Raw genomic sequence first — 14,960 nt, 5'->3', positions numbered from 1 at the left:
AGCTTTGAAACCTTGTGAGATCATGAACAAATCCACAAGGGCCGTGATGAGGATTCGAACCTACGTCAGAGAGGATCCCAGATGCTGCCTTAATCAACTAAGCTACGACATGGTAAAAGAATTGCAACCGGGAAATCATCTTGATTTACCAACGATTTCCCGGTTGCAATTCTTTTACCATGTCGTAGCTCAGTCGATTAAGGCAGTGTCTGGGGTATTTCGGACGTAGGTTCGAATCCTCGTCACGGCCCTCGTGGATTTGTTCATTTGATGCATGCTATTGTGATTTCTGTGTAGTGTGTAGTGAGATCATTCTTGACCCAATGTTGTTACAGTACCTTTTTAGACAACCTCATAGCTCATAATATGTTTAAATAAAAGCAAACTAAGCCACCATGATTGATAAAAGATGTGCAGGTGTCATAAGTGGAAACATAAAAGAATGATTAACCCTGGCCCAGAATCAATACATGTAACCACCCCCAACAGAAAGAGTGCTTGTCCGTGTAGTCAGTAGAGGATTAAAGTGGAAAGTATCCCATTGAGAGTAGTGTGTTGACAACAATGTTACTAGAAGTAGAGTCTGTGGAAGTGTAAATTTTTGGAGAGATGTACAATACTGATTACACAGGAAAGGGATCATGCAGTCATGAAAGGGAATATACCTAGTAGTGCTTATCTATCAGTGACTACAGGGGAGTGAGATCTGGCTCTTTATGCGCTGCCTCCTAGCTGTTTATACCTGTCATGTTAATTGCCACTTTCAGCGTTAATGTTTCATTATATTATTTTCATATAGATGTGGATGAGCTGGTTAGAGAAGTATGTGTTGATAAGGTTGTCCAAATGCTCTTAAGCCACTCCGGGAAGATTTCAAGAGTGAATGAGGTATCAGAAATAGGTGGATTGATTAAGAGTGGAGATGAATGTGAATGTATTGTTAATACTTTTTTCCACAGTAAATCCACATTTCTGAAATTAATTGTAGTTGTTCATAAAGCTTGCCTGTTGACCATAGGCATTCTTGTGATAATTGTACAGAAATTTAACAAAAAAAAGTAGAAATCGGTTTTTAGATATTTTCACATAAATTATTGCACTTTGTAGTAATAAAAACTAGCTAATAGAGGATTCAGCCTGTACATCACCTGTAAACTTCATATTAATGAGTTAAAAGATTTTCATGGTTTTTCGTACTCAGTTATTGAACTTTTTGATACAAATTTAAGTCTGTAAAGCATACATATTGTATAAAAATGTTGTTTAATGGTTGTTCATAAAATATTTATATTTTAGGTTCATGCAGACATTATAGTTCCAAGAGGTGGAGAAAACGAAGTTGCCATCAACCTTATTGCTCAGAATGTTATGACACAGCTACAACAGGTGAGTACATTACGGTCTATGGAAATATGGCCTGGATATCTTTCCCTCATAGGACTTTTAATGAGCTGAGCTGTTTAAGGGCTAAAGGAGCTCGGTAACCCGAATTCCAATAACCGAAATGAATTCGCATTCATCGTTTTTTTAGTAAAAAGAGGGTGTAACTAGTTTGTGGTCCAAAATGTTTTTAAATACAGTATGCAAATTTTTGACACTTCTGGTAGGAAGTTCAGCTAACTCAAGTTGGGGTGCACCCCATGTGATTCAGGTTACCAAGTCTTGACAATGTAGTATTATGTTTATAATATACAGAAGGTCATTAATGTTCACAGGAATTCAAATTAAATACAGTAACTATAAACCTTTTGTAATGTTAGTTAACAATATAATCCACTCTCAGGTTACCATGTAGCCAGTCATATCATATTCTGAGATCATTAGCAGGTAGTCTAATGCTGGGTTATACTCTAGATCAGTGGTTCCCAACTGGTGGGTCGAAAAATGTTTTCAGGTGGGTCGTGGAACCTAAATTCTGAGTACTGGTATATCTGTATCATAGAGATTAGCAAATGGTGAGTATCATGATTAGGCAACCTACAGGAATTGATAATCATTAGGCCCATGAAGCACCAGCGTTGTAGTGATTTTAATTCCCTAAACCATCATATTTTTTATGATGAAGTCAGTAGTGTAACAAAAAAAAAATCAGTGAGGTTATCTTGAGATGATTTCGGGGCTTAGCGTCCCAGCTGCCCAGTCCTCGACCAGGCCTCCTTTTTTGTTACACATCCCCAGGAAGCAGCCCGTATCAGCTGTCTAACTCCCAGGTACCTATTTACTGCTAGGTAACATGGGCATCAGGGTGAAAGAAACATTTTGCCCATTTGTCTTCGCCTTTACCGGGGATCGAACCCGGAACCTCAGGACTACGAATCCGAAGCGCTGTCCACCCAGCTGTCAGGCGCCCCAGGACAGGCGGAGCGACTAGTTACTTACACTGCTTACTGACTGTGATACAAGGGAACACAAAGCTCAAGTACAGTAATTTTAACGTTGTATTAAGTTAGGTAAATGATCAATATTGATGACTTTCGTGAAGCAAGTTGACAAATGTCAACAAGGTAAGTTGAAATCTCTGTTTTTGACCATGGCATATTTTAGTACTGTATGTATTGTACATGAAGAGCCTTCCCTGACCATGTAAATTTATGTTTATTGTGGGTGGAAAAAAATTATGTTGGTTGTGGTACAAACAATTATGAATGTTAATTTTTAAAATTTCCCAATACAAATTCCTGCTAATTTAGATGTCCGGTTGACTCGTAAGGGGTAGGACCCATATGATCTAGAGTAGCAATTGTAGATGGGGTAGGTGTGTGTGTGTGTGTTGGAGAACGTGCATCAACAATACTGGAGGCAATTTCTGGAAAGGATAAAGGATGCTTCTTTGTTGTGAATGCTCCCCATGCTGGGAACTTTACATTGGCTGTCCCAAATTCTGCCTTGGAAACCTACCTGGATCATCGGGCGCCTAAGTACAGTATTTATGTAGCTCTTGTGTCTCGCCTCCCCTATCTTCACTGAATACCGGGTGTACCTGCCTGCTGTATCCTGGGGATGAACTCTATCTCTGCAGAGCTGGATGAGGGTTTCGAAGTGATTGCTGTACAGTATATGTGTTTTGAAAACTGTAACTTAATGTAATAAAATAAATTAAATAAATCATATTGCATAAAATAAAAATGTATAGGTGGTAGGAGAAGGAAATACTCAAATGTTCGAGGAGAAATTACAAGGACTTCTCTGAATACAGTACCTTTTATTCTCTTCTCCAAGGCTATGGATCCCCACAATTGCACCAGAGGTGGTACCAAACATATAATATCACTTTCTCTGTCTCTCTTCCTCTCTCTGGGCTTCACCAGAACGTGAGTTTGAGTTATAGGGAGCCGGTTGGCCAAGCGGACAGCACGCTGGACTTGTGATCCTGTGGTCCCGAGTTCGATCCCAGGCGCCGGCGAGAAACAATGGGCAGAGTTTCTTTCACCCTATGCCCCTGTTACCTAGCAGTATAATTGGTACCTGGGTGTTAATCAGCTGTCACGGGCTGCTTCCTGGGGGTGGAGGCCTGGTCAAGGACCGGGCCGCGGGGACACTAAAAGCCCCTAAATCATCTCAAGATAACCTCAAGATACTCCATTGCCTCAAAATGATTTTCATGTATGGTATCTTTTTCACCCCTTCCCCCTCTCCCCTATAACCATTGACCTCTCCCTCCCTCTCTCCCCATCTACCCTCCTCTTCTCTGTATCTCTCTCAATCCTGCAATATTACCGATTGCAAAATAAGAGCACTTGTCACTAATGTCTATAATATTAAAAGGCATTCACACAATATAATAGTTCTCCCTTTAGAATCTTTGCATTGGCCTTCAGTTTTCTATAGAAGGGGAGGAGCAGAATTTAAGTGTTTTATGGGATTATGGCCTTAGTTTGAATAGCAAGGAATTTGTGAATTTTCACAAGATTAATGAATAATGGTGTATATTTTTATAAGGAAAAATCTGTATTGAGGAAAATCTGTACTGTAATTTCATTGGTGTAGCTGCAGGCAGTGCTAAAAATCGTTGTCGGGGTCTGAATGTGACCCTGGCATGCTGCAAAAGATAAGATACACAGAGAAATCACAGTAAAATGCTATATAAATATCGAGAAAATCCACAGGAGCCGTGATGAGGATTCGAACCTATGAATTGTTTAGAACGTGCATCTGGGAATACCCAGAGCATAGGTTTGAATCCTCGCCACAGGTCCTGTGGATTTGCTCAGAGATATATATATATATATATATATATATATATATATATATAATATATATATATATATTATATATATATATATAATATATATATATATATATATAATATATATATATATATATAATATATATATATATATATAATATATATATATATATAAACACACACACACACACATCACATTGATATCACACCAAACCTGTCTCCTGAAGCCCACATAAAGAGAATAACGTCTGCGGCATATGCGAGGCTGGCTAACATCAGAACGGCGTTCAGGAACCTGTGTAAGGAATCATTCAGAATCTTGTACACCACATATGTAAGACCAATCCTGGAGTATGCGGCCCCAGCATGGAGCCCGTACCTTGTCAAGCACAAGACGAAGCTGGAAAAAGTCCAAAGGTATGCTACTAGACTAGTCCCAGAACTAAGAGGCATGAGTTATGAGGAAAAGCTACGGGAAATGCACCTCACGACACTGGAAGACAGAAGAGTAAGGGGGGACATGATCACAACCTACAAAATCCTCAGGGGAATCGACCGGGTAAACAAGGATGAACTATTCAACACTGGTGGGACGCGAACAAGGGGACACAGGTGGAAGCTGAGTACCCAAATGAGCCACAGAGACGTTAGAAAGAACTTTTTCAGTGTCAGAGTAGTTAGTAAATGGAATGCATTAGGAAGTGATGTGGTGGAGGCTGACTCCATACACAGTTTCAAATGTAGATATGATAGAGCCCAATAGGCTCAGGAATCTGTACACCAGTTGATTGACGGTTGAGAGGCGGGACCAAAGAGCCAGAGCTCAACCCCCGCAAGCACAATTAGGTGAGTACAATTAGGTGAGTATACACACACACACACACACACACACACACACACACACACACACACACACACACACACACACACACACACACACACACACACACACACACACACACACACACTCACACTCACACTCTCTCACACACTCACACACTCACACACTCACTCACTCACTCTTCAACCTTATCTAATATTTATACCAATAAGGTTCGTAATATTCTGTTAGAATTATCTGATATCTCAGGATGCGATCCTTGTTGTGTATTATGATGTATCTTGTATCATGATGAACAACCATCGATTACAGCGACTGTACTGGCGCATGCTATCTGTACAGGAATACAACATGTCTACCGTGTTGATTCCAGCCCGAAGGTATGTGCGTAAATACAGTATACACGAATATTTATTTATTTTTATTTATACAAGAAGTTACATGGGGTTTATGAGAGTACATAGCATGATGTGTTCACATTCTTGTAAAGCCACTAGTACGCACAGCGTTTCGGGCAGAATATATGTACTACAATATGACACAGTATATCGAAAAATGTATGCGCTGTACCTCAATTGGTGTGTATACACTTGAGAATTTTAGTTTAGTTCATGCTGGAAAGTGGAGGGAGTTTTGACAAGCCACCTGGTTCCTGTCCCCGTCGAGGCCACGAGAGAGAGACCTTAGGTAAATGCTGGTTGGTAAGTCAATAAATTTGATGTTCTAAAACCCAAAATCAAACTGGTAGAGCCATATTGATCGCTGTCGTCAACGGGAAATGTGTTGACGTTTGCAACATTCGGGTATACAGTCACGATAACGTAGATGAAACACAGTAAGTCTAAACCTTCACATACGTAAATGAAAGTGATGACGGATATACAAATATGAGAATAATGAAGGGGGATATATAGGAGGGGTGTAGCAGTCGTTAGTCAGTCAGTGTGCTGCTCGTCGAGGCTGTGAACGGGTGTGTGTTAGCAGGGTTGGTGTTTGAATTTTGCGCTAGTGCAGTTTGGTTGGTGTTCTAACTATACGCTAATGCAGTTTCGGGGTGTATGGCGTGTTATTTTCTTGTGTATTGAGTGCCTAAACCAACAAGACCATGCCGTTAAATTTGGTTTTGGTGTTTGACAGCGTTGTAATACAGTTTTGGTGTATGGCGTGTTATTTTGCAGCGTCAAATACATTAGGCGTTTTGGTGCTATATTCGTTTAAGCGTGCTCTACAGTACTGCAGTATAGTGCATTGTCTGTTATTGGGGTGTGTTAAGTATTCCATTGCGTGCTGTTGTTATTAATTACTTAATTATATCCTATTTGTTTCGCGTTAATGAACTTTGAACGATAATAACCTATAGACCTTAGCCTAGTATTACGGAATGAGGATTGTAGACCCTTGGAGACGTGTTGTAATTTATTTGCATCGGTATGTCAATTGGGAAGCTTATTGCAATATATATTAGATAAAGGTCTTTAGATATTAATTTAATTATTAGATAAAGGTGAAGTGAATATAGAGTTAGTCCCAAATGAAGCTTATTGGAATATATATTAGATAAAGGTCTTTAGATATTAATTTAGATAAAGGTGAAGTGGATAGAGAGTTAGGAATATACATTAGTCCCAAATGAAGCTTATTGGAATATATATTAGATAAAGGTCTTTAGATATTAATTTAGATAAAGGGGAAGTGGATATAGAGTTAGGAATATACATTAGTCCCAAATGTAGTTCAGGATTCTTAGTATGTATGTTGGTTAGTAGCACAATGTGAGGCTTGTTGATGCCAGGGTTTGGACCTGTATGGAACAGGTAACGATCGGGTTGGAGTAGGGGATGCCTGTCCTCTGACTACACCCCCCCCCTCCTTCCCTCCCGACTACACGCCCCCCTCCTTCCCTCCCGACTACACGCCCCCCCTCCTTCCCTCCCGACTACACGCCCCCCCTCCTTCCCTCCCGACTACACGCCCCCCCTCCTTCCCTCCCGACTACACGCCCCCCCCCCTTCCCTCCCGACTACAGGCCCCCCCCTCCTTCCCTCCCGACTACACGCCCCCCCCCCTCCTTCCCTCCCGACTATACGCCCCCCCCCCTCCTTCCCTCCCGACTACACGCCCCCCCCCTCCTTCCCTCCCGACTACACGCCCCCCCCTCCTTCCCTCCCGACTACACGCCCCGCCCTCCTTCCCTCCCGACTACACGCCCCCCCTCCCTCCCTCCCGACAACACGCCCCCCCTCCTTCCCTCCCGACTATACGCCCCCCCTCCTTCCCTCCCGACTATACGCCCCCCTCCTTCCCTCCCGACTACACGCCCCCCCCCTCCTTCCCTCCCGACTACACGCCCCGCCCTCCTTCCCTCCCGACTACACGCCCCCCCTCCTTCCCTCCCGACTACACGCCCCGCCCTCCTTCCCTCCCGACTACACGCCCCCCCTCCTTCCCTCCCGACTACACGCCCCCTCCCTCCCGACTACACGCCCCCTCCCTCCCGACTACACGCCCCCTCCCTCCCGACTACACGCCCCTCTCCCTCCCGACTACACGCCCCCCTCCCGACTACACGCCCCCCTCCCTCCCGACTACACGCCCCCCTCCCTCCCGACTACACGCCCCCCTCCCTCCCGACTACACGCCCCCCTCCCTCCCGACTACACGCCCCCCTCCCTCCCGACTACACGCCCCCCTCCCTCCCGACTACACGCCCCCCTCCCTCCCGACTACACGCCCCCCTCCCTCCCGACTACACGCCCCCTCCCTCCCGACTACACGCCCCCTCCCTCCCGACTACACGCCCCCTCCCTCCCGACTACACGCCCCCTCCCTCCCGACTACACGCCCCCTCCCTCCCGACTACACGCCCCCTCCCTCCCGACTACACGCCCCCTCCCTCCCGACTACACGCCCCCCTCCCCGACTATACGCCCCCTCCCTCCCGACTATACGCCCCCCTCCCCGACTATACGCCCCCCTCCCCGACTATACGCCCCCCCCTCCCCGACTATACGCCCCCCCCTCCCCGACTATACGCCCCCCCTCCCCGACTACACGCCCCCCTCCCCGACTACACGCCCCCCTCCCCGACTATACGCCCCCCCTCCCGTGACTACACGCCCCCCTCCCCGACTACACGCCCCCCTCCCCGACTACACGCCCCCCTCCCCGACTACACGCCCCCCTCCCGACTACACGCCCCCCCTTTCGATCACACGCCCCTCCCCTCCCGACCACACGCCCCTCCCCTCCCGACCACACGCCCCTCCCCTCCCGACCACACGCCCCTCCCCTCCCGACCACACGCCCCTCCCCTCCCGACCACACGCCCCTCCCCTCCCGACCACAACCCCCCCTTCCCCCCGGACCACCATCCCCCCCTGGACCACCACCCCCCCTTCCCCCCCCCCGGACCACCACCCCCCCTTCCCCCCCACGGACCACCACCCCCCTTCCCCCCCCAGACCACCACCCCCCTTCCCCCCCCCCGGACCACCACCCCCCTTCCCCCCCCCCGGACCACCACCCCCCTTCCCCCCCCCCCGGACCACCACCCCCTTCCCCCCCCCAGACCACCCCCCCTTCCCCCCCCCCGGACCACCACCCCCCTTCCCCCCCCCCGGACCACCACCCCCCCTTCCCCCCCCCCCGGACCACCACCCCCCCCTTCCCCCCCCCGGACCACCACCCCCCCTTCCCCCCCAGACCACCACCCCCCCTTCCCCCCCCAGACCACCACCCCCCCTTCCCCCCCCCAGACCACCACCCCCCCTTCCCCCCCAGACCACCACCCCCCCTGGACCACCACCTCCCCTTCCCCCCCGGACCACCACCCCCCCTGGACCACCACCTCCCCTTCCCCCCCCCCCGGACCACCACCCCCCCCCCCGGACCACCACCCCCCCCCCCCCCCCCGGACCACCACCCCCCCCCTGGACTACACACCCTGACCACACACACCCCCGACCCCCCTGACCACACACACCTCCCCCAACCAAACTCTCCCCCCCCCCCCCCCGACCAAACTCCCCTCCCCCCCCCCCGACCAAACTCTCCCCTTCCCCCCCCCCCCCCCCCGACCAAACTCTCCCCTCCCCCCCCCTGACCAAACTCTCCCCTCCCCCCCCCCCTGACCAAACTCTCCCCTCCCCCCCCCCCTGACCAAACTCTCCCCCCCCCCCCCGACCACTAAGATGTCTTTACCCAAGATCATACGTGATGATTGCTGGACAAACCACAGACTGCTCGTCTCAAAAATGAACCTCAAGATCCAGGTTTCCACAGTGCATCAAGGCACCAAAGTGGCTAAATGTCCTCAGATTGAGAGGTAATTATCAGGGGGAAAGCGCCAAGCCATTACCTGTACGACTATATAGCACTTGGAAGGGGTCAGGATAAGGATTTGGGATGGGATGGTGGGAAAGGAATGGTGCCCAACCACTTGTGGATGGTCGGGGATTGAACGCCGACCTGCATGAAGCGAGACTGTCGCTCTACCATCCAGCCCAAGTGGTTGGGTCCTGAGATTGAGAGACAATATTCAGGAGTTATTTTTATTTGGCATCGGGGCTGGAAATGACAGATGCTGATGCATCTGTCATTGACATAGTGCATCTGGGCTGCCTTCAAACAGCTGGTGTATGCCGCTGCATCCAAGTCATTGGGTATCATTGCAAGAAAGCACCAGGACTGCTTTGCCCAAAATTGTCAGGATATTGAGGTCTTGCTGGATGAGATACATCGTCTCCTCCATGCCTACAGAAATGCCCCAAAATCTGCAGTGAAGAAAGATGCCTTCACCAGAGTGTGGCAAAATGTACAGATGAAGCTATGTAAGATGTGAATACGTGTCAGAGTCGGAAAACCTGTAAGATTCAGGCTTTAGCTGTCAATCACAACATGAACTTCGACAGTTCACATCAGGCTGTCTACTGTGTCACATCTGGCTCTGCCATGCTCTAAAGTGCGGAAAGCAGTACACTGTACTGTATTCTGATTGCCGAGAAGGAGATTTTGGATTGATGGGCAGAGCACTTTATACTTTTATACTTTGTAAATTTTATAATTTACTAATATTTTATTTATTTCGTTTCATAACAAATAAAATATTGTTATTATTTCATTAATAATGTTATTAATTATTATTTCATGTTATGTTATTTGTTATTTCGTTTATTTGTTATTTCGTTTCAGAGAGGTTTCAAACTACGGGAAAAGTTGGCGAATGCAAACTTCGGTATGTCGAGACCCAATTCCCTCCACCTGCTGCCTTCCACACCACAAATTCGTGGGCTCCACACATTTATACGTAATAAGGACACTCCACGTGATGAGTTTATATTCTATTCAAAGAGATTGATACGGCTCGTCATTGAACATGCACTGACTCTGCTGCCATTCACGGTGAGGAAAAAGTAGTTGTTTGCTATAGTTTTTATTTAATATTTTATTTGATGCAGATGAGGAGTCACAGTAACGTGGCTGAAAAATGTTGACCAAACCACACACTAGAAAGTGAAGAGACGAGGACTTTTCGGTCCGTCCTGGACCACAATCGACTTGATAATGGTCCAGGATGGACCAAAACGATGAGAAGGGAGCTGGTCGACTGAGCGGACAGCACGCTGGACTCGTGATCCTGTGGTCCTGGGTTCGATCCTAGGCGCCGGCGAGAAACAATGGGCAGAGTTTCTTTCACCCTATGCCCCTGTTACCTAGCAGTAAAATAGGTACCTGGGTGTTAGTCAGCTGTCACGGGCTGCTTCCTGGGGGTGGAGGCCTGGTCGAGGACCGGGCCGCGGGGACACTAAAGCCCCGAAATCATCTCAAGATAACCTCAAGAAATCATCTCAAGATAACAGTTCAGAGTGAGCAAAAGGACTGAAAGCTTCGAATTAGTCTTGCTTTTTGTGAATTTTGTATTTTTAGTGCATTTTAAGTTGAAAAAAAAAATCATACTGTACTTGTATTCGTCAAAATAAGAACTACAAAATTGTAGTACTATACTGTATGTATAATAATTCAGATATATGTACCTCTAATTGTAATATACGTACCTATAATTTTATAGCATATTTATTATTTATTAAATTATGTTTTCTCTTTCATATTTTCCATAATCACTACTTGTTTTCTCTGCTCTTGTACAGAATACTCTTGCATCTAGCTTGTGCATTATTACGACTTGTCATTTGTACTCATTTGTACTCAACACATTTTGTTCTTTTTACCCATTAGTTTTAAGCTTTAGTCATTAGTGTTTTTTCCTGCCCGAAACGCTTTGCGTAATAGTGGCTTTAGGCATTGTATGTACTAGCTCTATCTATAAAGCCAACAAACTTTGTGAAATCTCTTTATGTATGTACCTTTACCTAAATAAATATTATTATTATTATTATTATTAATGCTACTTATATAACTACAATATAATGCTTAATGAAAATTTAAATGTGTACATAATAAAACTTTTCATTAATGTTTAGAGAATATTTTTCAAATTTTCATGAATGTTTAATAAAATGTCAATGGTAATATGTTTACTGAAAATTTAATATTTAAGGAAAATTTTAATACTATTTAATGCTTAAGGAAAATGTAAATATTATTTTGAAACACGTTAAACACGTCTGCCACGTGTTTAACGTGGGGAAAAGACAGCATAGTATAAACGAAGTTTAATTACAGGAATTCAAACCTAAGTGTCATTTTACATTTTCAAGCAGGATGTGACTGTTGAAACCCCGCAGGGCATTCCGTACGAGGGCAAACGCATTGCAACGGAGAAGATATGTGGCGTGTCCATCTTGCGAGCAGGAGAGACGATGGAAAACGCTCTTTGCGAGGTTCTGAAAGATGTACGAATTGGTAAAATTCTCATTCAGACTAACCTAGACACTGGAGAGCCAGAGGTGAGAAAAGTTTTGTTTTTATTGAATATAAGAATAAAGGTAACTGCAGGTTGCCTATTGGCCCATACGAGGCAGCTCCTATTTATAACCAACCAATAATATTGCTGCTATAGTGGTATTGGCTTCTTCTTTTGGTCATTTCAAAGAGAGATGAGACACTCGTGTGACGATGTGAGACTGAAAATTCAAGACCTAGAGTAATGAAAACCTTAATTCGTAAATGGGTTTTACATATATTATTGGATTAGTTTATATAAAATTGCAGTATATTATTTACATAGAGAAAGTCAAAGTCATAATACAGTGTAATAGTTCAGTATAACATGTAATCATGTACAGTACTGTGTAATCTTAATCCAGATTTAGATTTAGAAACTTTATTTACCAGTGATCTATACAAACTAGTAATGCAAATAACAGAAGAAAAAAGTTTAAAAGACAAAAGGCGATACTTCTTTGTAAAGCGTGAGTAGTATGTGTTTAAACCAATAAAACTTAGCATAAAGATTTACGGTAAATAACGATGGGACACCATGAGCATAGCTCTACTTCTGTAACCAAAAATAATGTCTTAGATGCTGTGCATAAGTAGGGCTTTTTATAATAATTACTTCACCAATAAATTTATCATCTTTATTATTATCTTGAAAATGGGTAATCATGAATGCGCGTGCACACAGTAGACAGTTGAGGCACAGTAGCTCAGTGAGAAGGTGGTGGAGGCCAAAATCATCAGTAGTTTCAAAGTGTTATACGACAAAGAGTACTAGGAAGACGGGACACCACGAGCGTAGCTCTCATCCTGTAACTACACTTAGGTAATTACACACTCTCTTTCATTTCCTTGTAACTTACCCCTTGCCTCCTGTCTCCTTGCCTTCCCTATTGCTCTATATTGGCTCACTCTCCCACTCTTCCTTGCCAAGACTTGCTAAGGATTAAAAATGAACCAAAATGTCACCCACTTTCCTTTCATAGTTGTGGGATTGGCTATTTGGTTATTAATGGTTAGATTCTTTCTCTTTCCTCTTGGCTGAATGGTAGAGTGACGGTCTCGCTTCATGCAGGTCGACATTCAATCCCCGACCGTCCACAAGTGGTTGGGCACCATTCCTTGCCCCCTCCTGTCCCATCCCAAATCCGTATCCTGACCCCTTCCCAGTGTTATATAGTCATTATGGCTTGGCGCTCTTCCCCTGATAGTTCCCTTCCCTTCTTCTGACTCCCTGCTGTTTCATTTCTGCTACCCTGAGGACCATCAGTTACTTCTTAATAGATTACTCTTGTAAGACATTATTTTATGCCTTGCATGGATGCACAGTGAAATCACAATTACGTAATATGTCTCGAGAAAATATTGAAGCCATACAATGGGATCGAACCCACATCCTTGGACTTCTCAGGGCATGTGCTTGAGGAGTTCACTCATGTGCATTTGATCCCATCATATGGCTTGAACATTTTTCCCCTTGCATATATCATTAGTATTCAAGGTATGTTCTCATGTTCTTCAGCTCTACTACCTGAGACTACCAAAGGACATCAAGGATTACCACATTTTTCTGATGGATGCCACTGTAGCTACCGGAGCGGCAGCCATCATGGCGATTCGGGTTCTATTGGACCACGAGGTGACAGAGGAACACATCTCTCTCTGCTCCCTTCTAATGACTGAACAGGGTAAGTCACTAACATTCTGCTATGGCTATTTCTTGACAGATCATGCAAAATAAAAAGGTAATTAACATCACACCCCTTTCAAATTTAATGTAAGTTGATACCTGGTTGATACCTGGTTGATGGGTTCTGGGAGTTCTTCTAGTCCCCAAGCCCGGCCTGAGGCCAGGCTTGACTTGTGAGAGTTTGGTCCACTAGACTGTTGCTTGGAGCAGCCCACAGGCCCACATACCCACCACAGCCCTGTTGGTCCAGCACTCCTTGGAGGAATAAATCCTCCAAGTTGGTTTATATCTTTGTCTTTACCCAAAAATCTTAATTTCAAATTGATCCAACTTCTCGTTCAAAAGTTATGTCATCCTCCACATTATGGGGAGTTAGTGAGAACACCCTAATTTTCAAATTCATCTATGTCAGATCCTTATTGAGCTTGAAGAGTGATTCAAAATACTCAAAAGGTAATTTTTCAAATATTATGTTGATATTGTCATGAGAATTACTTAAAATTGATGTGTGAAAAGCAAAAAATTCAATTGATCATTTTAAGGGGGAGCTTTTCAATCCCCCAAGGTTAATCATTATTTCCAAAACTTTACATATTGGAGTCGAAACCCACCCCACATGTACAAATGACATTCTAGACGCTCGACAAGACATAATCGTTCGCATCTGTGTCCTCCCTGTTTTTGTTTCTAGTGTGGCCATTTATAAGTGGTAACCCGTCACGTCCCTTGATTTATCAACATAAGTATGTAACAGCCTTTCAAAATATCGCCTCCAAATACAGGAAATGAGTCGGACATTGTATCTAGAACTAGTAGACCCAAGAAAAAACATGTTACAATATTGAAGCCTTTTAATATTTTATATGTAATAAACCCATAATATCACCTACTTGTTGAAGTCATTAATGCCAAGACAGTACTGTAGTCCAGTTCAGAATTCGACTTGAAAATAAAGAAAAATGAAGTGCGCTAGAGATGGTAGCCCTCAAGTAAATACAGTGGGGGCCTCGACTTACGAATTTAATCCGTTCCCAGAGACGAGTTGTAAGTCAAAACAAATTTTTCCATAAGAAATACCAGTAATGTAAATTTAATTAATCCATTCCACACCCCCAAAAGTATTTAATTAAAAATATATTTTATACCAAATAACACTCATTTTGTATTAGCTACATACCGATGCTGCTATATCGATGATGATACTTTTCAAAACGCTTGTGCTCTCTAGAGTGGAGTACTGCTGCACAATGACAGCCCTTTTCAAAGCTGGAGAAATTGCTGACCTGGAGAGTGTGCAGAGATCCTTTACTGCTAGAATCCACTCGGTAAAACATCTAAACTATTGG

At 44.7% G+C, this 14,960-nt stretch overlaps 1 protein-coding gene across 5 annotated transcripts in view; it reads left to right on the top strand.

Moving 5' to 3' along the window:
* The window catches only part of l(2)k01209 (lethal (2) k01209), an 80,149-nt gene that overhangs the window by 53,797 nt on the left and 11,392 nt on the right, over positions 1-14,960 (top strand). For 4 of the 5 annotated variants that reach the window (XM_045769616.2, XM_045769615.2, XM_045769617.2 and 1 more), the window contains 4 exons: positions 1,297-1,386; positions 10,218-10,427; positions 11,744-11,932; positions 13,447-13,612. In XM_045769616.2, the coding sequence (XP_045625572.1) occupies positions 1,297-1,386; positions 10,218-10,427; positions 11,744-11,932; positions 13,447-13,612 (655 nt within the window). The remainder of the gene's footprint in view (positions 1-1,296; positions 1,387-10,217; positions 10,428-11,743; positions 11,933-13,446; positions 13,613-14,960) is intronic. The other variant, XM_045769613.2, reaches the window with a different exon arrangement.

This window comes from Procambarus clarkii, chromosome 84, assembly GCF_040958095.1.
Source record: "Procambarus clarkii isolate CNS0578487 chromosome 84, FALCON_Pclarkii_2.0, whole genome shotgun sequence".
In the NCBI taxonomy this organism is placed as follows: domain Eukaryota; kingdom Metazoa; phylum Arthropoda; class Malacostraca; order Decapoda; family Cambaridae; genus Procambarus; species Procambarus clarkii.
This window is presented reverse-complemented; position numbering and strand designations above follow the sequence as displayed.